The 25,661-nt window shown below is 41.2% G+C and overlaps 1 protein-coding gene across 1 annotated transcript in view; it reads left to right on the top strand.

The window, feature by feature from the left end:
- LOC107099316 (zinc finger protein 423-like) overlaps positions 1-10,891 on the top strand; it is a 45,439-nt gene extending 34,548 nt beyond the window's left edge. Inside the window, exons 3-4 of the mRNA XM_015397373.1 lie at positions 2,868-3,050; positions 10,713-10,891. Coding sequence (XP_015252859.1) covers positions 2,868-3,050; positions 10,713-10,876 — 347 coding nt within the window. The 3' untranslated portion in view covers positions 10,877-10,891. The remainder of the gene's footprint in view (positions 1-2,867; positions 3,051-10,712) is intronic.
- Positions 10,892-25,661: the final 14,770 nt, after the last annotated feature.

Consider the following 25,661-nt stretch of genomic DNA (forward strand, 5'->3'; position numbering starts at 1 on the left):
TAGAGCAGGGGTAGACGGCTCAAACACTCAAGAGTCTCTTAAGAGTCATTGCTCCTAAATACCCACTGTACATCCAAATCACTGACTTGTCACCAAGCCTCCTCAAAGCTATAAGACATGATGGTGATATATTTGAGAATTTAGATAGGTGCTATTTTTAAAAGGTCCTATAGAGGGAGCACCACTTACTCCACATCCTAATAGTTCAGAATCTACCTTTCCTGTGGCTTAACAGTAAGGAAAGTGTTGTGGGTGAGAACTGCTGTACTGAATCCAGATGTCCCTCTATGTGCCATTAAGGACGGGAAAGCAGATTGATGATGCTTTTGAAATTGGGATCACAGTCTTTTAGAGAAGACCTTCTAAAAACAAATGTAGTGAAAGGCTGACGATACCCATTATAAACCCAAATCATATGAAGATGTCTAGATTAGCATGTGCCGCATAGAGTACCTCAAGAAATAAAGTCTTTGTGTTTAACTTCATGAGGTACATGTACAGAGTCTGTAGATAATCTAAGCACCAGACAGGAATGTCAGGAGGTCCCTATCCTATGGGGAACCTCCAACTTCCTTTATTACTTTCAACTATTCAAACAGCACTAATGGTGACCACTGGTGCACTTCCTTCCAGATATGCACTATTAGGAATGACCCTGCTAAATTTTCACTTTTTCTTTTTTACTGAGAAATGTCTCCAGCCTTAGACCTGCCTACGATTTGAATCATCTTGGTGTCACCCCTTCATGTTGATAGAAACAATATTAGCACCCCACAAAGTGATAAACTCCCATTCCCTTTGCTGACAAACCAGGAGGGCTGACTAAGAAGTGGCAATGATCACAACAGGCACAGCATCTTCCAGGAGCCTCTGAGGGTCAGCATTCCTTTGAAGCGTCCTGCTTCCAGAACCGGCATCCCTCTGAGATCCATAAGAGGACCCATAATTATCCTGCCTCTGTGTGGGGTGAGGTGGGTGGGCAGCACAGATAGAAACTCTCCCAGCTGAGAGAGCCCTCTGTTCTCACATCAGTGTCTGGATTTATCCATGTGCACAGTGTTTCTGGGGGCTGGAGTCCAAATAAAGGGATGAGTATTTTTTTGTAAAGCAGTATAGAGGCAAGAAGGAGAGACTGGTACGCTGGAGTGCAAGATGGAGAGGTTTCATCTGTCTCTTTCCTCTGTTGCTATGACAGCAGGTTGTGTTGGCATGCGTTGGAGCTGGCGCTGCCCTCACCTCTGGCATCAGGACACCCTGGGGAGAACGTGCACGTGGTGTGTGCACACTCAGTTTGTATCTATTTTTGCATGTAATAATTTCCAATAAAAATTGGACAGAGAAAAGCCCTCTTTTTTTTTATAAGACATTTTATTTGGCTCTCACAGACGGCTAAATGAAGAAATCACAGACAAACTGATCATTCAGCTTCAAATCTTAATTTAATCTCCATAACATTTGAGTTTTTTTGAAAAATATCTGTGTGTGAGTATGTGCACGCTCATATACAGGAGTGTGTATGAACACGAGGGGCTTCTCGGTCTCCCTGGCCAGACGGCACTCTCACCACTGGACAGATGGCCAACACCCTCCTTCTCTTCTTCCTCATCCCTCCTTCTTTCCCTCCATCACTATCCTCCTCTCCTGCGGCAGCATCTAGCACCTCATCACCCCAATCCCTCGTTCCCCACATTCAGCAATCCCTTCGTCCCAGCATACCTCTGCCCACAATAAATCAAGAGGTGAAGCCCTCTTCTGTCCCACTTTGTCTCTTTTACTCCTTAGGTTAGGCTTTTTCCTATATTTACTGTCTGTGTTATAAATATAGAAAAATAATTGAATGAAGTATTATTTTTTTATGATGTAAAAAAGACTTTTACCCTGTCTTGGAAAGCATGGCTGAACGATAAACCAAATAGAAACTGGGTTTATAGAAGAGATGAAAAAAGTGGATCATTGCTAGAACCAATGATTAAAACTGTGGAAATCAATAATCTCCTAGGCTATTTGTTTTATCTTTGCTTTCGTAATGCTTGACAAGTAAAATGTCCTTTAAAGGTCTCCTGTATATCCAAGTCCTGGCTATATATTTTTTTTACATTAAGTCATTTAAAGCAACATTTTCACTGCTCTTGTGGTAGTTCTCATCGTATATGTTGGTCTGTTAAAGTCCAATCAAAGGGTTTCTTTTTTCCTTTCCCTTTTTCTGCATAGTTTCATTCTGTTTTTTCCCTTTTCTTGTCTTTGCATATTGCTGATGTGTTTCCTTCCCTTATAATTGATTTGTTTTTGTTGCTTCTGCAGAAAAGTAACAAAAAGCTTGCCTTTTCCTTTCTTTTTAAAATTTCATTTGGTGTATTTTCTTTTTCTTTTTACTTCTGATTTTTCACCTTTCATCAGTCCATTTTTCCTCTTCTTTTTCCTTCTCCCCATCTCAAAGCTTCTGTACTTTCCTTTTTTTGGTTTCTTACATCCTTTCCTTGGTTCTCTTTCCTTTCCTCTCTCTTCCTGCCCTTCCCCTCTCCTGAGCCCAGTGTCTTCAGTGTCAGTCCTGTTGGATCCCCAGCATTTATAATGTGATAATAAGGTGTGAAAATGGAGACACAATGGAGCGGTGAGGATTGGGCCGCCGCAGCCCTCCGCTGGTGTCCTCTCACACTCTCGACTGCTACCAGAACACACACATTCACACACAGTGTTGGAGGCTAAAGTGGCGACCCGGATGGGGAATATTTAGCAGTGAGGGGGTGATCTTTAGTTAAATACTCTGAAACATCCAGTTTGTTCAGCTGGGTCTTATGAAAAAGTAAACATGAAGCAAAACCATAAGGTCTGTTATAATAAAGTAACGTTATTTTGTTCATCCTCAGACGTTCCTGCGCCTAACAGAGAGCTGGAGCTAAAAGAAGGCCAGGGGGGTGAGGATGGGGAGCAGGAGGAGCGCGACGATGACGACCTGGATGATGAGTCCATCTTCACCTGCGATAACTGTCAGCAGGACTTCGACTGCCTGGCAGAGCTCACCGAGCACAGAACCAACCACTGCCCAGCCGGTGAGACGTTTGGTCCGATCCTGGTTTTGGTTTCATCTTTTTAAGTTATTTTTTCTTACTATGGAAGCTGTGAAGCAGATCTGTGATTAAACAGGCTGCAGGGTCTTCAAACACTCGGGTGGCTTCATATTGAATCACCAGCCTGAAGTTTCCTTTCTGCATACCTTTAGCTATAATCAGTAATATCCACACGTTCCACTGGGACCCACACAAAGGCTGCTGTTGGTACTGGTGTAATTAATGGGGCGGCTGAAAGGAACGCGACAGGGGCATCTGGTTCCTCCAGATTAATCCGAACGCTACCGTCATAAGCCCACACAGACTCTGTCTGCCTCTGCAAGATGTGTGTGTGTGTGTGGACTCGTTTTTAGCACAGTATAGGGACTGTAATCTGTTTACACTGTCATGTCATGGGGACCTATATCCTTATGGGGACCAAAAACCTGGTGCCCAAATGGTTAAGTTTTCTTCTTTGAGCTGGGGTTGGTTTTGGGACTTTCAGTTCAGGCCTTGGGTAAGGCAGACATATTCATTTTTTTAAATAGCAAAGTCAGGCCTTTGATATAAAAACTTACTTACTTTGCTTACTTTACATTTTACTGTTCCAACAGAAAAAGGTTGTTAGAAATGATTTAATGTGTTTCATAAGGGCTGTGTAGTTTAAGAGCATTGCTATACTGTAGGTGCTCTAGATTTAACCAAAAGGCTAAATTCAATCTGGAGTAGCTGAGCAGAGAAAAAAAAGCAGCTAAATAAAACATCAGATATTTATATGCAATAAACTGTAAATATGCAAAAAAACAAGCTAAAAACAGTTATCAGACATTTGATCAAATATGACCAAAGGGAAAAAAATGTAACAGGATGTTGGACTGGCAAGGTTCTCTTCCTGGCCTGCAGACCTTTGCTGCGGGTCCTCCTCTATCTACCGGTACCTTCTTTCTTTCTACCAACTTTCAAATTAAAGCATGTGGTGCCAAAAAAGTACAAACATATTAATGAAATATAAACATCTAACCATATATTAGATTAGAGGATGGCAGAAATGGAGGCGGTTGGACCAGACATTCAAGTCCGGATCAGGTAAACAAACCTGAAAAATAGAATGTCTGACTATAAGTAAGCCTGTTTTTAGATGGTTTTCCACAGGCTGCTTGATTTCATGATTAGCTTAAAGTTTATGATTCTGTCTTGATAAGTTTAAAACTCAAAAGATTAAGTAGAAGTTGTACCGACCTATTCTGATCAATACCCACATGCAAGCAAAGTTCAATAATCTTTCACTAGCTAGGTTCAAGATTAGATTTTTCGTAAGGTCTTGTTGCTTTTTTTTAACGTTTTCTATTTTTCATGTTTGCTCCCAGCCTGTAAGTAAATACAGCTCCAGTTGCCTCCACCGTGTCACACTCAGAGACACCCGCTCAGCGAGCCGCACACAGGGCTGCTGTCAGAGCACAGGATGTGGCCTGTGATTTCAGCAGAGGAGTCTATGTAGGGCTACATGTTGCTGAGAGAGAAATCCAAGGGAGGGGGCTGTGACTGAGAGGGAGCGCAGGAGAAATGAAATGATAAACCATGTTTTTCCCCCGAGGAAGAGCAACTTAGATTGAAGCGTAATCCCACAGCTCTGCAGAATCTGCTCACACTTCGTTGCAAGCTTTTTGTGTATTTGTTTTCATATTTGTGTCGCTCGGTCATTGTGCACATGCTAAAACATGTGAACGGATTGTGGTGGTGGGATGATACTGCTCTGGTGATTATTGGGGAGAGGGCTAGATGGGATTGGACACAATGAAGAATCCTCTTTTAAGTCTCTGGAGGATCCTGGAAGTCAGAGCATTGGGACAAAGATGCACACAAACGCTTGGAAAATCACGAGAAACCAGCGGCCTTCCGGGGATAAACACACGCCAGTCTGGATATGCATGAGAGAGTTAATGTGTTCATGCATTCTGTGCTTTGATTTAGTTAGAATTTTGTCCCTGAACAGAAAGCAAATGCGTAGACTTCAGCTATCTTGATGAGAACATGCAGATGGGGCAATCTTGTTAAAAAAAAAAACAAAAAAAAACATGTTATGATGTTAGCTGCAAGTTAGAGTTTGAAAAAAAAAATGGATCAATTTACTCATATCAGTCCACTAAAAGAGTGTTCCAGAAACTAAGAAGGGTGATTTGTAAGCACGATATTCTGGTGCATTTTAAATCCAACAACCCTCTCTTATTTTTTACACACTAACTCCAAACAGCAGCTATGAAACACATGGGCCAATATTAAACAAACATCTCCTCTGGTCGAGAATCTGTGGTTAGTTTACATCTCCAGGACAAGGAATGATCACCCGAATACGGCAATGCACATTTTTGACTAAAACAGGTGGTTCAATAAGATGAAGGAAGAAAAGCCTAAACTAAACCAGGGAGGTGAACAGTTTCATCTGACTAACTCTTGCTGTGCAGCTCTGAATCCTTTCCCCAGGAAGATCATCCTGAATGGAGGTTGGGGACAGTGAATGCGCTGATTGCCCCATCACAGACCTTAATGGCTCTCTTAGTTTGTTTGTCCTTAAAACAACTTTTTCTCTATTACTGTACTCTACAATGTTCAGGATATAGCTAAGATCTGATGAACCTGGAAGCCAAAGGCCAGTTTCTCACACTGTTTTTCATGCTCTTGAAGACCTTCCATAAACGGGGGAGTAGCGGCCTACTGGTTAGGGCATAGAGCTTGGAATCCTGAGGTTGTAAGTTCGAGCCCCACTCCCACAGACTGCCACTCTGGCTCCCTGAGCAAAGACCCTAAGCCCAACACTGCTCCCTGGGCGCTGCACAGTGGCAGCCCACTGCTCCCAAAGGGGATGGGTTAAATGCAGAGAGTTAATTTCATTGCTCTGTACTTGAGACAATGTAATGACAAAAAAACGCTGAAAAAAATAAATATAAATAGTCTTTGAGCACCTGATTTATCCATGAGATCAGACCACCTTCTTCTTCACGTCTATAGCCCAGTTCTACAGTTTCCACTTCTTCTAGATGTCTTTGGGTGGAGGTCAGCTTTGGTATGGTAGGTCTCCAGCAGCTAAGGGGTTAATATTAGATATGTCCAACCCACACTCATTACATGCATCTGTGCACCTAGGACATTGGTTTAGCTGCGTTTGCTCTGACCAAGCCAACACTGCCCTTCAGTGGTCATGATACTGTGGCTGATTTGGTTATAAAACAACCTCAGTCAGTTACCACTGTAGTAAGATGTTAGAGCCCACCCAGATAACTCATTTTACTGTCAGATTCAGACCAGAGAAACTGGTGAAGAATTGACTTTAGAGGAGATAATTACTGTAAATATAACTAACTAGTTTTTGATTATTCTATGAAAATGATTGGGCATCACGCAGGGTTTGAGCTCAGTGCAAAGGTTTGTTTTGAAAAGCAGCTTTGAAGAAGGCTTCTCTTTTCTTTATTCCTCGAGCAGATATTTTATCTCTAGAGCTGATCTCCGTTTGATTCAGAGCTTTTCTTTATCCCCATAGCTTTACTCCTAAACTCTGACTGGTAATTGGAAATCATCCACCTGTTCTTAGCAGCTTTATTTATTCTATAGAAGAAAAAAACAAACAAACATGAGTCCCTACTTCAATAAAATCATATTCATTTTATTTGATTTTATTTAAATTACATTTTCTAAATTAAATTTTTATTCATTTATTAACTGAACTTTTTTTTCAGAGAAATCGTTTTTTCAACTTTTAAAAAACAGAAACCCTGCTTTTTGTTTTTCTGTTTATCGTTCTCTAAACCTTTCAACAAACGTTTAGTTATATTGGTGAATTTAAAGAATCAGGAAACAAACTTTAAACATGTTTATAATTATTTTTAACATTGCTAGAAATATCTGGAATCTGGAACATTAATAAGATGCATACGGTGTTCATTTTCAATGCCATGTAATATGCTAAATGCAAAACCACAAGGTAAGAATGGAAAATGAGACGTTTGCAAAATTTCTGTGTAAAAACTGGCAAAAAATGTTTGAATTTTGTAATTATTGTTTTGACTTTCTGCGTAAATGTTCTCAGACTTACAGTAAATCAGTTTTAAAACAGAACTGATGCCATTCCCAAGTGGCGGTTGAAGAGCGCTGTTCGTTAGCCGCAGCGTTCAGCTGGTATCTGTGACGCTAACTACACTGTGGTAGTAAAAATGGGTCCCAGGTTAGCAGCTAGCCGCTGCATGCTGTAACACTGAATGGGTCCCAGGTGCGAGCATGAAGCACCAAGTAATTCAGAACCCACTCCAGCAGAAGGCCTGTAAAGAGGCTCCATTAATTTGAGTGGAAATTGGACAAACACACGCAGACACACAAGCAGTGGCTGCAGATCAATGATGAGTGCGAGCACTCAAACACGCACATACCCACAGACTCCACACGTCTGCTTAATGGAGCGCTGCGTTAATGTGCACAAGTGTGATAGCTTCACCGGCTGTGTGTGCGAGGGATAAGGATTACATGTTTCTGTCTCCGCAGCGTTGTTGTTATTCTGTACGGCTCCAGCTTTAAGCCGCCGTGTGACGGCTGGGTTTGAATTATAGATCAATTATTCAGGATGTGTGACCCCGCATTCACTCCCTGTGAGCCATTTATTATATTCTGTTGGCTTTAATTAGACGTAAACAACTGTCGTACTGTTTTAATCAGACATAAAACAATTTGTTATGTTGGTTATCTTCACTGTACAGTTACTCTGGATGAATTAGTGTAACTGCAGGGCTCAAAGGTCATAATTGTGTGTTCATTGAAAACTCTTTATGACTGGAATAAAACCGGAAAATGTACGCTAAAGGCCTAAGCTTCCATCCTTACATTTTTGTCTGCCTATCTTCCATGGGTTTATGGAGGTAGCATTGTGTGATTCCGTCCTGCTTTTTCTTAGAGTTCCCCAATGAGATCTTGGTGTGAGCAGATCTCAGTTTAGTTGGATTTAAGGTGGACATTCAGAAGGCATGCCAAGGAGAAGAATCACCTAAACCAAATCATTCCAATGTAAAGGAGCAGCGGCTTTACTTAAAGCCTCCCCGGGATGATAGAGCTGTTCTGTTTAGCTTTCAGGCAGAGGCAAGGCACCGTACTGACAAAGTTCATGTCAGCAGGTTTTACCCAGAATCTTTTTCTTTTAGTCATGACCCATATCTCCTGGCTACAGGTGTAGGTTGGAGATGATAAATCAAGAGCTTTCCTTTTTGGCTCAGCCCCTCTTACCATGTCAGATTGGTGCATTGCCCTCATTACTGAAGACGAAGCCCCAGCCTATTCATCAGCCTCCCACTTCATCCTGTCGCCACTAAGATATGGAAACTCCGTCCTCTTAATGTGGAGATTCATCCCCGGAACTTGAGAAAAGTAGAAAAGCTGACTTCATGTTGGACCTTTGTCAGCAAGAAGCTAATTTTAATATTTGCCTTGAGCGTCAGCTCACTAACAGGACAGACTCAGTGTTTCTATGCAGGGAGGCTTCCTCTGTATATTTCCTGTAAGTCAGCCAGATTTTCCTGCTACCTTAAAGAATTATAATAAGTAGTTTTCTTCAATTTCTGGAGTCTTTCACGGTTTTTTGATTGGCAGCTTTTTGACAAGAATCTGTACCATGATTGTCATGTTTGCAAGCTTTTAAAGGACCAATGTCCAGAGTGGCTGAGTTAAAGGAAAACTTTAATGAATTAAAAAAGTAAATAATGGAGAACAACAATAGGAACAAGTCAAGAAACCAAAGTAGTGGCTTTTATAAGGACCAATAATTGTATTTACTGAGGGGCAAGTGGAAAATGATTATGAAAGCAGGTGAGTAATTCAGAAGATGCTATAAACCAGCTTGGTCAGAACAAACATGGGTAGACGGCGAAAGAGAGACTAATTAACATGAATGAAGATAAACAAAGAAAGCATTGATTTATGAAGAAAAAAAACACAAAAAGCTCAAAAGACTTTTTATGTCGTAAAGCCACCTTAAATTAGTTTTGCTGTTGACATAGCCTTTGTTCTCTTACTCCGCCCCCTAAAAAATGGCCTCCTGGACGGTGAGCCGCACTGTTCCTGTGCTATGAGTGTTTCTAGCAAACTGCTCCATCTTTCAGTTGCTTCAGCGAAAATGTTGCCGATGTTTTTACATGAAGTTGGCTCACTTGAACTCTGGGTTCTGCTTAGACTGTAATTTGTGTTGTGTGTCTGCCCCCTTTTAGTCCTGGCAGGGTGTGTATCGTGTGTGAGCCCTGGATATGTGAGGAGAGGCAGGCCAAGAGCGTGAGTCGAGGGAGTGTTGATGGGTCTCAGTAGGAGTCAGAATGTGGAGCAAAGGCTCCCTGAGGAGAGGAGGAGCGGAGAAAAACCTCCTGCAGATCAAATGGAGAACATTCTCTGGCCAAGCACACATAAAAACACACACGTATCCCATTAGGGAATGCTGAAACGCTTCCCCAACTGCTACAATTTTCCAAGGTTGGGTCAATGTGAAGTGTTTGGATATTGAAACTGATTTAAAAGCTCTTCATTTGACAGTTTTCTTGTAGAAATTCAACACACTTAGTGCTAAAGCGCAGTGTGAGAAGGTTGTTAAAGATGACGGGGTAAGCAAGTAAACGAGGGAGCTGTCCGTCAAGATGATGGGCAGAAACTGTCGATATCAGTGACAAATAGCTTGTCATTAACCCAGCTAGCTGGTGGGAAGGGGTCCACATGTACCGGAAAAGGCAGGAATACCATGCATGCACCCTCTTTAACCGTTTTTTGTGCTCTTCCTCTTGTATCCAGTCACAGTTTTCCCGTCTCACTTTTTTATAAGGAGACAAAGAAAAGCAGAGAGAAGGTAAAAGATGGGTAAAGGGAGCGGAAGGAGGAGACAGGGGCCTTTGGGTGACTGGTTTTTCCTCCTTTGGGACGTCCTCCCTCTGCAGAGCTCTAACCGTCTGTTGCAACCCGCAGAAACACACACACACACACACACACACACACACACATACCTCACTGCGTCTGTCATCAGGAAAGCAGCTGAGTCCTGTGAGGCCAAGACTCTTATTAAAACCACAGATCACTTTCTAGCAGAGAGGATGGAGGGATGTAATCTGAACCAGAATTACTGAGCGACTCGTGCGCTCCTTCTCTAACCAGGATTCTCCAGCTCGGTTGTTTCAGTTGTTCGTTTTCCCCCTGCTGTTCACCCTCCCCCCCTTCCGTGGCCGTGCGGGCCCCCCCCCTGTGCCCGGGGGTGGCCCAAAGATTCCAACGCTGAGCTCCTGGCATACATACAAGTGCACAGCGTATGCACAGACACACACAGACACAGCTGGCTGCTGCTCAGGTTTTCCAGGGAGAAAGCAGGAGCCCGGCACCTGAGGAGAAGAAGAAGAGGAGGAGGAGGGGGGGAAGGGGTGGGTGGGTGTAGGGGTGCCACAGAGAAGTCATTTTTCATCACAGGGTTCATTTTTCACTGCAGAGTTCTCCCAGTCTCTACATCGCTCTATTTCTCTTTATCTGTCCTCTCCTCCTCCTGTTCCCCTCCCTTGATCCCGCTTTGTCTCTCTTTATCTTCCCTTTTTCCCTTTTCTCCCCCCCCTTCCCCACCTCTCCTCTAAACTCTTTCCATCCTCTCTCTGTCTCTCTCTTTTTCAGCCTACTTTCTCCTTTATGAAATATGGATGGGAGCAGTTTTGGGCGCGCTGAGAGGTTTGCAGTCGGAGGGAGGGACGGATGGAACTTGGGAACCGGCAAGAAAACGAAAGGAGGGAGGGAGGGGAGCTGGTGTCTCAGCAGACGTGCCTTGTGCATGCACCTAAACACCTCACTGAGCAATCTGTCAACATGTCAGCAACACATGTTTGGTAAAAAAAAAAAAAAAGAAAAAAAAGAAGAAGAGGTAGAAAAAAAAAAAAAAACTTCCCCCCTCTCCGGTGGGAGTAATGGCTCCCACCAGGACTCTGGAAATGCTTTGAATTCAGCAGATTTCTATTGCCGGGTTCTCCGCCGAGGCCTTTTTTTTTTTTTTTTTTTTTTAAACCATGCCTGCATCTCAGAAATTTGAGACCAAGGACCCCTGGGGGCGTCCTTTCATAATGCCTGAAAATGTAGGGTTATATTGTGTGCTCCTACCCATGGGGCTTTTATTAATACCTGTATTCACTGCCACTGGAAATTACACAGGCGGCGCTGCAGGGCCCCGCGCTCACTCCAGGAAGGCAGAAAGACTCTGCGGGGACGTTTTTCTTTTTCTTCCCTTCCTCCCCCTCTTCTTCCTCCTTCCCCTCCTACTTTGACTCTCTTCCCTTTTCTACTTACTTAATGCAAGAGTGAAAAAGAAGAATTTGCCAAAGGACACCGGGAAGTGAATGTGAGTGTGTTGGCACCAGCTAACCCTCTTGTATTCAGCCCTACTTTGCTCCGAGGAAAAGAAACACTCCATTAAAAATGCAACTTCCTTCATCCTCTCTGTCCTTGTGTGACTGTGAGTGGATCTGGCAGTGAGTAAATATTTGTGTGTGAAGTTTAGCTCCATCGTCCAGTGCAAAGTGTTTGATTTTTGCTTCATTAGAATTCGATCAGCCGAAGGCTTTTTCTCACTGTGTTTACTTGTATTGATCCAATATTTACATTTCAAGTTATAGAAATCTACATTTACATTTTAATGAATAAATAATCTTGGATTATTTTTTCTGTCTTTATTCAACAACCAGCTGGCTCATATACTCGCTCATTTATATTTGGATTATTATCATGATCGGTCGCTTTGTTTAGATACCTTTCAAGCCAAAAGAAAAGCATTATTTGTCCGTTTCTTCTTTTGAAGCGAAAAGTAGATGCAGTTGCAATTTGTTTTTTGTTTACTTTGAGATGTATAAAAGAAAGTCTGAGGTTTTTGCAAACAGATGATCTAAACTTTTGCACATTTAAGATAAAGGAAATAAACTTGGTAAAATGTTGGTGGTGTACAAAAATCAGGGAACAAAATCTTTTAAATATGGATTCCAAAGGGGAAAATTAGGGAAACTTACTATTTTATTCTGTAAATCAGATGTCTAACCAGAACTTACTTACTATGAAATATAAAAACAAAAAAAAACAAAAACAAAAATTTAGGGGTAACAGGTAGATATGAAGGCCTAAATATTTCATATTGTTAAAACATCTGAGTCACATCAGATAAATCCACAGACCTGTCTACAAATGTGTCCAATAAAGAAAACTTTTTTTTATATACTTACACCTAAAAAAAAAGTTAGAAATAATAATAAATGTTGATTTTTTTAAACATATTTGAAATACAAAAAATCATACAATAGAGCATGAATAACATAAAATGGTGCCCCCATAGGATGTGTTTTATCTCCACTCTTTCTCTCTGTTCACAAGTGATTGCACATCATCCATCCCGTCTCTTAAACTCCGGAAGTTTGCACGACACTGGTCTGATCCTGGACATCAGGATCACCTAGAGCTTAACCTATGGACCATGGAGATGGTGGTGGATTTCCGCAGAACATCTCCCTGCACTACCACGTAACCTCACTTCCAGTTCTTAGGTCCATCTACATGAAACAACAAGACCTGCAGACCTGGTTGGAGAACTAGGTTGGATAAAAGAGCAGCTAGCATCTCTGCAGACCCCAAACATCCTGGACACAAACTGTTTAGATATTTACCTTCAGGTCAATGCTAAAAGCAAGGTGCCACAGAGACAATTTCTTCCTCCCAGGTTTTCTCTCTGATTAACATTTAGAGGAAATATTATTGTGGTCTCATAATGACAATAGTCTTTATGCTTCAGAGTCCCCACACCAATACCATGTCTTTAAAAGAACATCATATAGATGTATATATATATATTTGCGTATACCATTATCTGTATATATGTATATATATTTATTAAAAAATGTTGACACATGTATGGTTAAATATCTTTACTAAGACCAAAGTGGAACCAGAGTCAAATTAATTGTAAGCAAACCAATTAAACCTTATCCTAATACAATAAACGATGTTATCTATCAACGTGAAAAAGAAAATCCATGTAATGTTTATCTTTCAGAGGAGATTCACAGTTTTCTGTATCTGTAAAAGCTGACCAAGCAGAAACTTCAAGGAGATTTCTAATGAGAAATGGCTCTTATTTTGGGGCCATGAAATAAAAAATGAAAAGGCTTCAGCGCACATCATCCCCACCTACTGGAAAATAGAAAAAGTACAGCCCTGAAGTAAACTTTTTGCCTCTTTAACTGATGTTTCAAAAAAGCTAATCTCTCATCCGCCTTTTTTTTTGTTGTTTTTTTTTTGCTCTTGAACCCTGAGGCAAGGCAAGGCAAATTTATATGTATAGCACAATTCAGTACAAAGACAATGCAAAGTGCTTTGCAAGATTAAAATATAGGAAAGTAAAACAGAATCAGAGCAAGTAGAAGAAAAAAATATATAATAAAAAATGCAGAAACAAGAAAGAACATTAAAAGCAGTTGGACTAAAGAAAATAAAAAAATGAACTAATGATGAAGCATCATAACAGAAGTTTCACGTTCTCGTATTTAAAAGAACAACACTTTCTTATTTTTATGTTTTGTTGATGACTCTAAAATCCCAGCTTCCATGAACACAGCACATGAATAAAAGTGCATATTGAATGGTTAACTCGCAGTGGTCCTGCAGGGGCTCATCTCTCAGCGATGGAAGTGCTTTCTGGACGTAAAGATGTTTTTTCTGTCCTCATAGATATATATTCATCGGTTTGTTTTAAGTATTCTTTTTTGTGTAGATGGGTCAGGATAGAATCGTTGTGGGGCCATGTGGGGCCCCCCCTTCATATGTGTGTACATGTGGGGGGTGTTTGGATAATGAGGAACAGGCCATTGCCTTGGATTCCTGCACCCCTGCCAACAACCCTCCTGCTGCCATCTGGGACGTCTCTCATTTTTTTCTTCTCTTTCTCCATCTTCTTCATCTTGCTCCTACCTTACCCCCCTTTCTGTATTTTTGCACACCTCTCCAATCCTCCCCTCTCGCCCCTTGTTCTCAGAGCCTACAGTGTCTTCCTGCCTCCGTCCCTCCCCCCCCTGCTGAGTTCTCAAACTCCAAACTGACCACATCCCTTCCTTTCACCCTCTTCCACCCTTCCCCCACAGCTTCCCTCCATTCTCTCCCCATCATCCCTGTTCCCTGTGGAGCTGGCCCCAAAGCTCTGATCCCTTCCTCCATGCCCCCTCAAACCTCCCCACTGTGCCCTCCAAAGTCACACACACACAACATGCACACACACACATGCACCCTGTGGTAGCTGGCCCCAAACCAGCCCCTCTTTACCTCCCCCCCTCTGTTTTCCCCTATTTCTTTCTCCGTTTTCCCCACCTCTCTCTCTCCCACACCCTGTTTGATGCTTTTGATTTGATATGCACTTCATTCAGGATGTTTTTCTTCTTTCACTTTAAATAAAAGACTAATTGCATTAAATATTATAAACATTGGCCTTCAGGAAAATAATTTAATGCAGCTGAATTTTACTGCCAAGAACACGATGTGATCTTTAGTTAACCTACAGCTGCAGGTTGCAAGTTAGGACTTTGCAACCTACTGTGCAAACGTGGTCCTTCTTCCCAGTCACTTTCGATTTAAAGTCATTTTTCCACCGGTTGTAGTCCAGAACATCAAAGACGTCAAACTTTGAGTGCAGAGACTTAAAGGTTTCCTGATATTTTGCTGTTTCGAAAGAAATTATTTCAATTCTTAAAAAATGTTCAGGTCTGTACAAATCCTGATAATACAAAGATCCTTTGGTGCTCAGGACTTCTAGGGAGAAAAAAAATGAAACCTATTTTCAAGGTTTGTTGAGCATGGACGTAAGGCAACAGAATAAATAAAAGCTATTTTTTAAGCTAGCTTGCACAATTTTTCTTGTTAAAACTAGTTTATTGTATTTAGGTACATTGCTTTTATCTGAGAGTTTGATAGGCTCTTATTTTCCATCTGTTCTCTTCTGCTTCTTGGAAATGCAGTAGTTCCGGTCAGTTCTGGGCCCACATCATGGTCTCCTGTAAATTGGACTTCTTAGCCAGATCTCTTAAGACTAGACTGCAAATAAACATTTTTTCAAAACTATTTAAAAACCTTCTTCTGATTTCCAAGCAGAGTTCCTCACCATATCAGTTTGTCATTCTAGTAAAAACAGTCATTTCTGCTGCTTGCATTCAGGATCTCCTTCTTATATGGTATAAATCTACTGAACATAGAAGAGAGATGGATATATCAGTAAATTGAGAAATTGCCCTTGACCTTTGCTCCCTAGATGAGGCCCTGGTTCAGCTTTCCATCTCCTGCTCCATCACTCCTAACTTACCCATCTTCGGGTCAGTGTCTCCATCAGACTCAGAAAGAGCTTTCTGACCAGAAGTTCCCTTTAGGCAGAAAAAGTTTAAGTATGTTGCTCATGGTAAGATGGGGCTAGAGATGATTGGCAGCGCTTCAGTAGAACTGCTGCTTCTCATTGGAAAAAAAATCTGATCAGTGTGCCCCCTAAGGTCAGGAGAGTCTGGGCTGGTGAAAAACCTCCTTTAAAGTTCTTCATAAGTAGTGCTCAAGTCCAGACCATCCTGTAACTTTTAGACACATCCCTTTTCTAACACACCTAAATCTAAAAACTCAATCCCCTCATTTAGCTTAGCAGAGGCTTAGTAATGAACATCCAATTTGGTTCGGGTGTCTTAAAAATGGGGTGCATTTAAAAAGTTGCATTTATTCTTAGCTTTAGTTTTTGTTGCTCACAAACTTTATCTTCCGTGTTTGTTAAGTCGATTCAGTCTGCAGGATGTTGTGCATCGGAAGCAAACAGCGTTCTTTATGTCCAACACAAAGGGGGCCCCCAGGTGCACGCACACACACGCTCACATGCAGACTTTGACTCGTAGACAGTGGTGGCAAAGGCCAGCATACCGCAGGGAGAGGGTCTATAATAGTTTTAACCCAGTACTCAGGTGCATCTTGCTTTTGTCTGGCAAATGTCAGAGAAAAGCACAACTCCGGGGAAAAAACTCGGGAGGACACAGGGAAAATTGACGGGATCTGAAATGCAGGTGACTAAGAGGTAATTTCAGGTTGTTTTAATGTGGTTAGACACTGGATCAAAGACAGCAACATCTTCTCTGTGGGTTGAAATCTGAATCATGTTGCTTTCTGAGTGTTTCGTCCAGTTTTTGAATGGCTGTTTTCACCAGCTTTTCTCTCTGGGCCCCCGTTAATGTTGGGGGAGCTGTGAGCCAATGCTTCACTCTGTTCTCTCCACTCCTGAAGAGCTCCCTGGGGAACCAAGAGGACCAAACTCTGCCAGGCTCACACACACACACACACACACACACACACACACACACACACAAACACACTAATATCAACCCCCCCAACACACACCCACACTGACGTCAGCTGCTTCGAGCCTTCTCCCCTGGGTGCTTTTGTTTCCACCCCCCCACCCTGCTCCCTCACCTCCATCTCTCCTTCCACTCCTCCAAATGTCTCTCCTCGTCCTTTGTCCCTAGAAATAGCTGTCCTGCTTACTGCCTGATTGGAATTCTCTTCACTCCATGAAGTCACAAGGGAGGGTCTTTGTGTCCATCATTATGTGTGCACATGTGTGCGATTTCTTCTTTTTTTTCATGCTGATGAGAGCATCCAACATTTCTGATGCATGTGTGGCTAATGGATGCAGGAGGTTGCTTAGAGGAAGATGAAGTGTGTTTGTTGAATCTTAGGATTTATACTGGATTCAGAAACTCTGTAAACACTGTTCAGTTGTATTTCTTGACCTTCTTTCTACATCATTGATCCATCCACCCATAATCCGTTCGTCTTTATGTCTCTGATGTTTCTAGCTTCAGTATTTACAGCCTTACAAATGTACAAATATTACTAACTTCAAAAGGAACTATAATGTCTATATGAAAAAGGTCCATAAAGGATTAAGATGGGCAAGCCTGAAATAAGAAAAAGTTGACTGCAACAAAGACTGATATTAAAACTATATATAAAAAATTAAAATGTTTTAATTTGTCATGTTCTCCGTCTACATTCAGAAAAAGCAACAGACAGGTTTTTTTGGGCAGTTTAGTCCAGAGCCTTAGAGAAAAGAAACTAAAAGCTGCCTAAACTTGTTTAGTTCTGGTCCTGGGAACACTCAGCAGGTCTCTGAAGACCTGAGGATGTCTGCATGGAGACGGACACACAGTCGTTATGTTACTAAAGCTTCTCACTTAGAAGAGTGTTATCAGTAAATAATAGCTGATTTACCTCCTTGAGGTGCTTTAAACCATTGAAACATATTGAATTTAGACCAATATCTAATATTGTTGACTGGAATCCACTGCCCCATGACTTTCCAAGATACCAACAAGGGTGTGCCTTTGTTTGTCTACCCACCTCTGACATATGATCGCCGTTGTAATGTTGTTTGGTTTGCGATTTCTAAACCAAACCTTGGTCTTAGCTTCTTAGCCCAGACAGCCTCGATGTTTTTCCCAGCAGTCTTCTTCAGGGGGTCCATAAGGATAACATCTGAATCACTTGAGGGAGGCGTTATAGAGATTGATGACCACAGGTAGGAATGATTGCTCCAGTCTTTAGCAACTGCTTAGTCTCCAACACCTAGGACTTTGGAAGTAGTCAACTAGCTCCTGTAAGGATGTTCCAACAGTTTAGCAACTTTCTTTTTAACTTGAACAATGCATACATTTTCTCACTTTGGGATGATTGGTTCTCTTTTCCAGTTTTAGTTTCATCTGAAGTAAATTACCAGAATGAACTGATCTGTGTGTCTGTATGGAGAGTGGAGGCCTAGTGGTTACGGCATTGAGCTGGGAATCCTGAGGTTCTGAGTTCGAGCCCCACTCCTACAGACTGCCGCTCCGGGTCACTGAGCAAAGACCCTTAACCCCACACTGCTCACCAGTCGCTGCACAATGGCAGCCCACTGCTCCCCAAGGGTGTTGGGGAGCAGAGAGTTAATTTCGTTGGTCTTTACATGTGACAGTGTAATGACAATAAATAGTAAAAGCTAAAAAAAACATATCTCATGTCGGTCCTTATTGTCCCAGTCAGATTTTTCTCTTTGTCCCCTTTGTATTCTGTATTTTTATTTTTTTCCGTGTGTGTGTATGTTTAACAAAACTCCAAACCAACATTTTCCAAGTCGCCTCCTTTTCATTGTGTTCTCTGGCTGAGTGTTTTTGTGTTTGTGCATTTTTCTGCTCCCAGCAAGAATCCAAGTATTGGGGTTAAGGAACAAGAGAGTTCCTCCACCGTGGTCCCTCTTTTCCTACCCTCCCATCACCAACTCTCCCCTCTCTCTTTGTCTCCCTCTCTCTCTCTGCCTCACCCCTGCAAGTGGGATGTCTTAAAATATTAACCGATCTACTCCTGATTTTTTTTTTTCCCAGATATGATAGAAAACATACTTGTGAATAAGTCAGGAGCAGAGTTTGCTCAGAGCGCAGCAAGACGGAGCATCGGATAAACAACATAAGACAAACAACGCCACAGAAGAAAAGGGGAAACACTAGGAAAGGAGAAAGAGGTGGAGGCGTTTATGGGTCCTTCCATCAATGCATCTTTGAAAGTCAGATTTTTTTAGTCACTTTCCTGGTTTCTGCCTCATGCTGTTTTTATTTTCTTCATGTTAATGAGAGCCTCTCAGGTGGCTCCAAGCCTTGTTGAAACTTCCGTTTGTGTCCAGCTTCTTTTCCTGGAACAGTTTAATAGCGAGGGCTGGTTGTGTATGGGTATTTTGAGGGGTCTCCGTTGGTGGAGTTAGTGGATCCCCTCCCCTCACCCCATAGGCTGCCAAGCAGTGCGGCCTGCGAACCAGCAGATAAAACAGTGCTTGTGAAGTGAAGAAGCTCTCAGTCTTGTGTTCAGAGATTTGAACGCGCCTGTGTTTGCAATGTGTGTGGGTGTTTGGTGTGTGTTCGGGAGGTCGTCCTCAGAGAATAGTTTGTATGGTGGTGGTGGTGTGGGGGGGTTACAGTGACAGCTGCAGAGGGAGGCCGGGAAAGCTGACTGCTCACCGGCTGATAAGGGGGGGCTCTGCATCAGAGACACAAAAAGTAGACTGATAATTCTGCATTGCAACATGTACGCCCTCACATGTGAAGCTCAGGGAAGCGAAGCAGTGAGGGAATTTAAAGAAAACTAGACGGGGCTGTGAGACGCTGCAGAGGGGGTTCAGACTGTAGGAGGGGGCACATTTAAGGCATGAACTTACGAGACTACTCAACAAACTTAAATTCATCTCAAAGCTCCACATCCAGATCAGGTAGAGTCTGGTCTCAGATCATGTGTCATGATCTTATCGTAATTATTCAATTCTGCAATTCTTTTAGATGTATATCTGGACTCTGACAGGTAGCCTTGCCTGCAGTCTGAATTCTCAAGGTGTTTTTGGAATTTACAAACACGAAAGGAACCAAATTGGTACCGTTCCAGCTTAAAACATTTGAGACAGACCCAAGGCAGGTCAGTCAGTTCATAAAGTTGTGCAAAATTAAGAACTGTGGAGCTCACAGCAGAACTGGAATAAATATGGCAGTGCAGAAGGATGCATGCGTTGCTGCTGCTAACATATGTGTTTGGTGAGAATCCACAATTTCATCTTTAAAAGAAGAATAGCCAAAGCAGCAAGGAAACATTGTGAAAAACAAAGACATTTTTTTAGCATAAATGATTTTAGGTTTATTAGTACTTAAAATATATGTAGAATAATACATTTGTTGGAACTGGAGAAAATGTGAATAGTTTTCAAAGCCCAAGGAAAACAGACTTTATGTACATGATGTCTGTATGAACAATTCAGATATAAACAGATAATCAGTTCATAAAAATTCCTCTAGAAAAATAGTCCACACATGCACTTACTGCTATTTTCCTTGCTTTATTCGTCCCTATATAATTTCTTACAGCATTTTTAAACATACTTTGTTTGTTGTTGGGATTAGATCTGTCCACCTCATGACAGTTTCTAGATAAATTCTTCACAAATTGAAATTTCTTTATTCAATTAATTATTTTCTCTAAATTAAACCGAATTACAAACTGTCAATAAAAGATGTTTCATTTCATGTAGTAATTTTGCCTTTGAACTTTTAGCATTTTAACATCGAGTAGGTTGTTTTTTACTGAATATTTTCAGGAATATCAGCAGTTAAATTTGAATGACAAAGACTTGTCCTCTGCAACCACACTGAAACCATTTTCCATTAAATCCATTCCTGCAGCCTGATACATTTCTCCTCATCTTTCCTGATGTAACATCAGCCCCCACCAGTCCTTAATTATTCATATTTTAGTAATACAATCCAAGTTAGCAGTTCAAACATTAGTACATAATAAAACTCCCGAGGCTTTGCTTTTAATTTAATTCCTCCGTTTAAATTAATTTTGGGGCATGCTTGTGCTTTTAGCTCGTTCCTCCGCAGAGGGGGGAGGTGGGGGAGGCAGAGGGAGTGGTAAAGAGATGGAAGAGACGGAGGAATCGGAGCTTGCTGAGGGAGACGAATCTCCTGCAGGTGGAGTAGGAGCAGCAGCGCAGGTGTTTGTGCATGAATGATATTGAAGAAAGAAGCCCAGCAGAGACAGGTGGTGTGGTTAAAAAAGCTTTAAAACAAGATCAATCACTTTAACAGACACAGCTAAAAGCATGGCCACTGTACTTCATGTTAACTACATGCTTCATGCATCAATTATGTCAGGTAATTTCAAATTACGGCATAAGATTTATGTAGATACAAAGTTCTGCAAAACTTTCACAAGTTTTTTTTGTCCTTTAAGACATATTTGCTTTAATGTTGTAAAAGGATAATGATCAATAATTAAGTTTTTTTTGTGTGGGGTTTTTATTAGAAAACTGCACAGGTGGAAAATGGAACAAATAGTCTATAAATAGGACTCATAACAATGTTTCTGGATTCATTTAGAACCAATCTGAAACAAACTTATCTTTAAACAGATTTGCTAAATTAAGTTAAACTTAAGCACAACTATGTAACCAAAGATGAACTAAATGAAATTAAGCTTAGAAAGAGAAAATTCAATATAAGGTAGGCTTACATCAGCTGAGTTATATTAAACTTTGCTAAATTTTGTGAAAGCTAAGCTAAAGTTTGATGGGCTATACTGACAAAAGTTAACCTAAACTTATTCTGAGACAATGATTGATCAGGTTTAAATGTGTTAATTGTAAACAGAGATGTGTCATTCTTCAGTAGATCTCGATCCAGTACGCCAAGCTTTCAGCTAAAACCTTCTTGGGAATAATACTGTTGGAACTTAAATCTTAATTTTTTTATGAAACTGTGTTATAGTTAGGATTTTGTCATAATTTCCATTGGAATAAAGGAATCAAAACAGAATTTGTTTTCCAGCAAACTGCTCTGGAAACAGCCCAACGTTCCATCCTAATATAGTTCTTTGCTAAATGATGCATTTGTTGACACAGCACTGTTTTATCCCTTGAGCTAAAAAACCTTTTTGTTCCTGAATGATTTATAGGTTACAACAGAGATCAAGGTTTGGTTGGTAAAAAGAAAAAGTGGGATATTTTAGGACGTTGTTGTGGAGGGTGTGGCTTAGACTAGTAACTGTAATTGGAAATTTGGGGGTTCAGTTTCAGCCTCTCACCTCAATGTTCCCCTGGAAAAGGCATTTTAACTTGCCTGCTCATTGTCATTTGGAGCTTTGCAAGCTTTATAACTATATCTGCCGGAAATGTGACTTTAGCGTTAAAGCACTTTGAGTCTTGACTGAGTAAAAAGAGGTAAAAGAGTCATTTCTGTTTAGTTTCTCCACCCATCTGTGGAGTAACCACCAATACTCTGAGGTGCAATGATGCTAATGTCTGAATTTAGAAACAGTTTTGTTATGTAAAAATGTTAACCTTTCATGTACTGTAAGTTCTCAGGTGTTTCCAGTTCTCCTTTACTAATAAAAATAAATGTTTTATTACTTCCCGTTTTGCCAAACATTTGTTGTTTCTGTGCTCCTAGGTCCAGTTTTCTGTCCTTGTTGAAGTGCGGTTTGGTTGGTTTGGTTTCTTGTTTCTTTCTTATCTAGAAGTTGCATTGGAGAAAGATGCTAGGTGTGTGTGTGTGTCTTGGTGTAGCGTTTTACCTTGAAAAAGCTTCCATGTTCCCAAACCACATGCTCAGACTACCTGTGCACACACAGGAGCTCAGCTCAGTGGATATAGGGTGTAATTATGGGACACTCTGGCCTTATTCTCTCATCCTGTCGACCTTTACTGTTTAATTTTATCTCTTGTAACAATCATAGACTTGTACGCTTTTTTTCCCCCAAATAAATCCATCCTTGTTTCTCTCTTTGCACATTTATAGGTAAGTTTGTTTTTATGGCACATTTAGGTAGCAATTAAAATGGTTGCATACTGTAATAGGTCTACATAAAGAGAAAGTACATTTTAAGATAATTACAAAAAGAAGATTAATATTAATATAATATGTTTTTAATCCTGATTGAAAGCAACATAGGTTTTCAGCACTTTTAAAGTTTTCTGGTAGTTTTTCCAGATATGAGGAGTATAAGAACTAAATGCTGCTTCTCCATGTTTGGTTCTGGGGATTCAGACTAGTTCTGATCCAGAGGATTTGAGAGGACTGGGTGGTTTATACGCTGCCAACAAGTCTCTGTTTTTCTTGATAAACCATCCAGTGATTTATAGATCAACAAATGTATTTCAAAGTCAACATCCTCAGATACAAGGAGCCAGTTTAAGGATTTTAATTCAATTCAGTTTATTTATATAGTACCAATTCACAACACATGTCATCTCAAGGCACTTTACAGTTCAACAGATCATGGTGGGATCTTTTTTTGCACTGAGGTGAAGTGCTCTTTTCTCTTAGTTTTGGTGAGGAGGCTGAAAAAAGCATTTTGGATCAGCTGCAGCTGCCTGATTTACTTTTTAAGGAGACTTGTGAAGACAGCTGCAGTGATCAGTTCAGATGAATACATTAATTAGTTTTTCAAGGTCCTGATGAGACATTAGCCCTTTAATCCTGGAGATGTTCTTTAGGTGACAGAGGGACGTCTTTTTACTGTCTTTATGTTGCTCTGAAGGTTTTGCAAGTCCATCAGTACACTCAAATTTCCACCCTTATTGGTGGTTTCTAGCTGTAATAACTGAAGCTGTATTCTAACCTTTAAATGTTTTACCTTTGGACCAAATAAACAATTTATTCATTTTTGTTTTACTTCAGCTAAAGAAATTTTTGCCACCACCATGAGTTAATTTTTTCTATGTAAGAACCTAGTTCATAGCTCAAACAAACTGCACCTTCTGCAATGTGTAGATGACCGGACAATGCTAAGGTTGTCATCATAATCACACACACAGCATCTCACTGCAAACAAAAATACACACAAACATGGCCCGCTTCTCTAATATAAGCTTACAAGCTGATTTACAGAAAAGGGTATGATTTTACAGCACCTTTAAAGGAGGAAATCCTATTTTAAAGTTTGACAAAAATCAAAGATGTTTGCACAAGCAAATGAGCACCACATGTCATTATGATGTTATGATATGAGATCTAAATTTACCTTATTAAAACTAGAGCAAACATGTTGCTGAATAAAAGCCATTTCCTTCTGATCAACCGCTCTGTTTGATTTTGTCTTGTTGCTACATTATGCTGCAGAAAACGACATTTATTTCTGTTTGCTTCTAGTATGATCACCAGACTCCTCAAACATTATGGCTTTCATCAAGGATAAAAGCAAAAACAGGAATCTAATTGGACCGGGAGATTTGTATCTGATTCAACTTTTCAGGGTCACCAGCTCTCAAAACAGAAATGCAATACAAAAACCACAAAAAGTTGCATTATAGGAATTTTGAATTTGATTTTATATTTTTTTGCAGCATTTTGTGGTTTGATATTAAAACAAAATTCTTGGCTTCATCTTTATCTTTGCTAAAGCTAACTTTTGTGGAACATGTATTGTTTTTACTCAGGCAAACTCATGTCAAACTGTAAGTATTTTTTTTTTGCCTATGTTGAGCTGTTAAATGGATCATGATCTAAGAGATGTTCCTGACCCACATATAGTGGTCAGGTTCATGCTCTCCAGAGGAATCTCTGCTCATCTTCCTTATTTTGTCGCAGTCGTCATTATTTCGTGCCTGTGAGTGTTTATGCAGATTACTTTCTGGATGCTGTGTGCATCCCAGTGTGCGTTCTCCCACTCCATGCCTCCTGCCGTCTGTGCCTCTAATCCCTGAGTGTGTCAGTAATGGCAGGTCCAGGTGTTCTGCACCGCCCCTGGGGGACCCCTCTTCCATGTGTGCGTGCATGTACTCCTCTCATCGGGGGGTTTAGGAGCTGTGAGTGAGGGGGCTGTCCACGATCCCATCCTCCAGAAGGGAAGGAAGGGAAGGGGGAGCGTTATGCTGGAGGTACCCGCCTCTCACAGCTTGCTTTCTGTCCTCCCTTGGGTCCAAGACCCCCCTCTACTGTCCTCCCCTGGGACTTCAGCAGCCTCATTGCCCCCCTTGTCTCTTTTCCATTTTACCTCCTGATCGCAGCTCAGAATCACCTCTTGCGGCTGCAGTCAACCCGCTGAAAGGAGCCTGTGCAGGTTTTCAGCTTGATTAAAAACCCTGCCTTTGTTCAGACGACACATAAACAAGTTTATTTGCTGACGATGGTGTGCTTGTCTTGTGAATAACAAGCTGCAGCTACCCGCTTCACTTATTATCTCACATCTGGGTAGGTGAGGACGTGTGTGTTGATATTGTCGATTCATCAATCAAGTCCATTTCTTTCTCTCAGGGAGAGCGCGTGTTTTGAAATTGTGAAGCTCTGAAATAAAACCCAGCTCTCAGGAATCCTAACTGTGAATATTATTACAATGAGGTGGGACTTTTAATAGCAGGAAAATGCCTTCAACTTCTGCGTCTTCTTGGTATAAAGTGTATTCCGTGTGTGACTCAGGTGAATGTGTTTCTGGGTTAGGCAGCGGTCTGCTCGTCCACCAAACCTCATTCTTATAAATAGATGATTTAGCCGCTGGCATACACACAATGGGATGGCTGAGCATGTGTGTGTTTGTGTGTGTTGGCATGGTGTTGTTGTTTATTTAACACTCCTGCTTGACAGCTGGTTCTCATTTCTCAGCGAACAAACAGCAGAAACAAAGATGGACTGAGATAGAGAGAGGGATTGGTGGGAATGACTTTCCTCATGGGGAATTGAACCACCAACCTTTGTCAGTTTAGCTGCATTGGTGCATGTTTTGAGCAGAGGTAGAGGAGGAGGATGCAAAGAGGGTAAAGGGTCGTGCGGAGATGAAGGGTTTGTTGAAAAATTCGTAAAAGGAAACAGATGCCAGCTCTTTATTAGAAATGGAATTTGCACGCAGAGGTGGGCGGCTTTGGGTTTTGTTTATGGGTTTTGAGTTTGTTTTTGCCTTTGTCTACTGTTGCAATCGGTGCAGATGAGAATAAATGAAAAGCACCTTAATTTTCTTGATGTTACAGGAGGAAGAAAAGCTCTAAATGTCTCCTTACCAAAGAGGGCGTCACCTCAA

The sequence above is a fragment of the Cyprinodon variegatus genome, unplaced genomic scaffold, assembly GCF_000732505.1.
Source record: "Cyprinodon variegatus isolate N-32 unplaced genomic scaffold, C_variegatus-1.0 Scaffold859, whole genome shotgun sequence".
Lineage (NCBI taxonomy): Eukaryota > Metazoa > Chordata > Actinopteri > Cyprinodontiformes > Cyprinodontidae > Cyprinodon > Cyprinodon variegatus.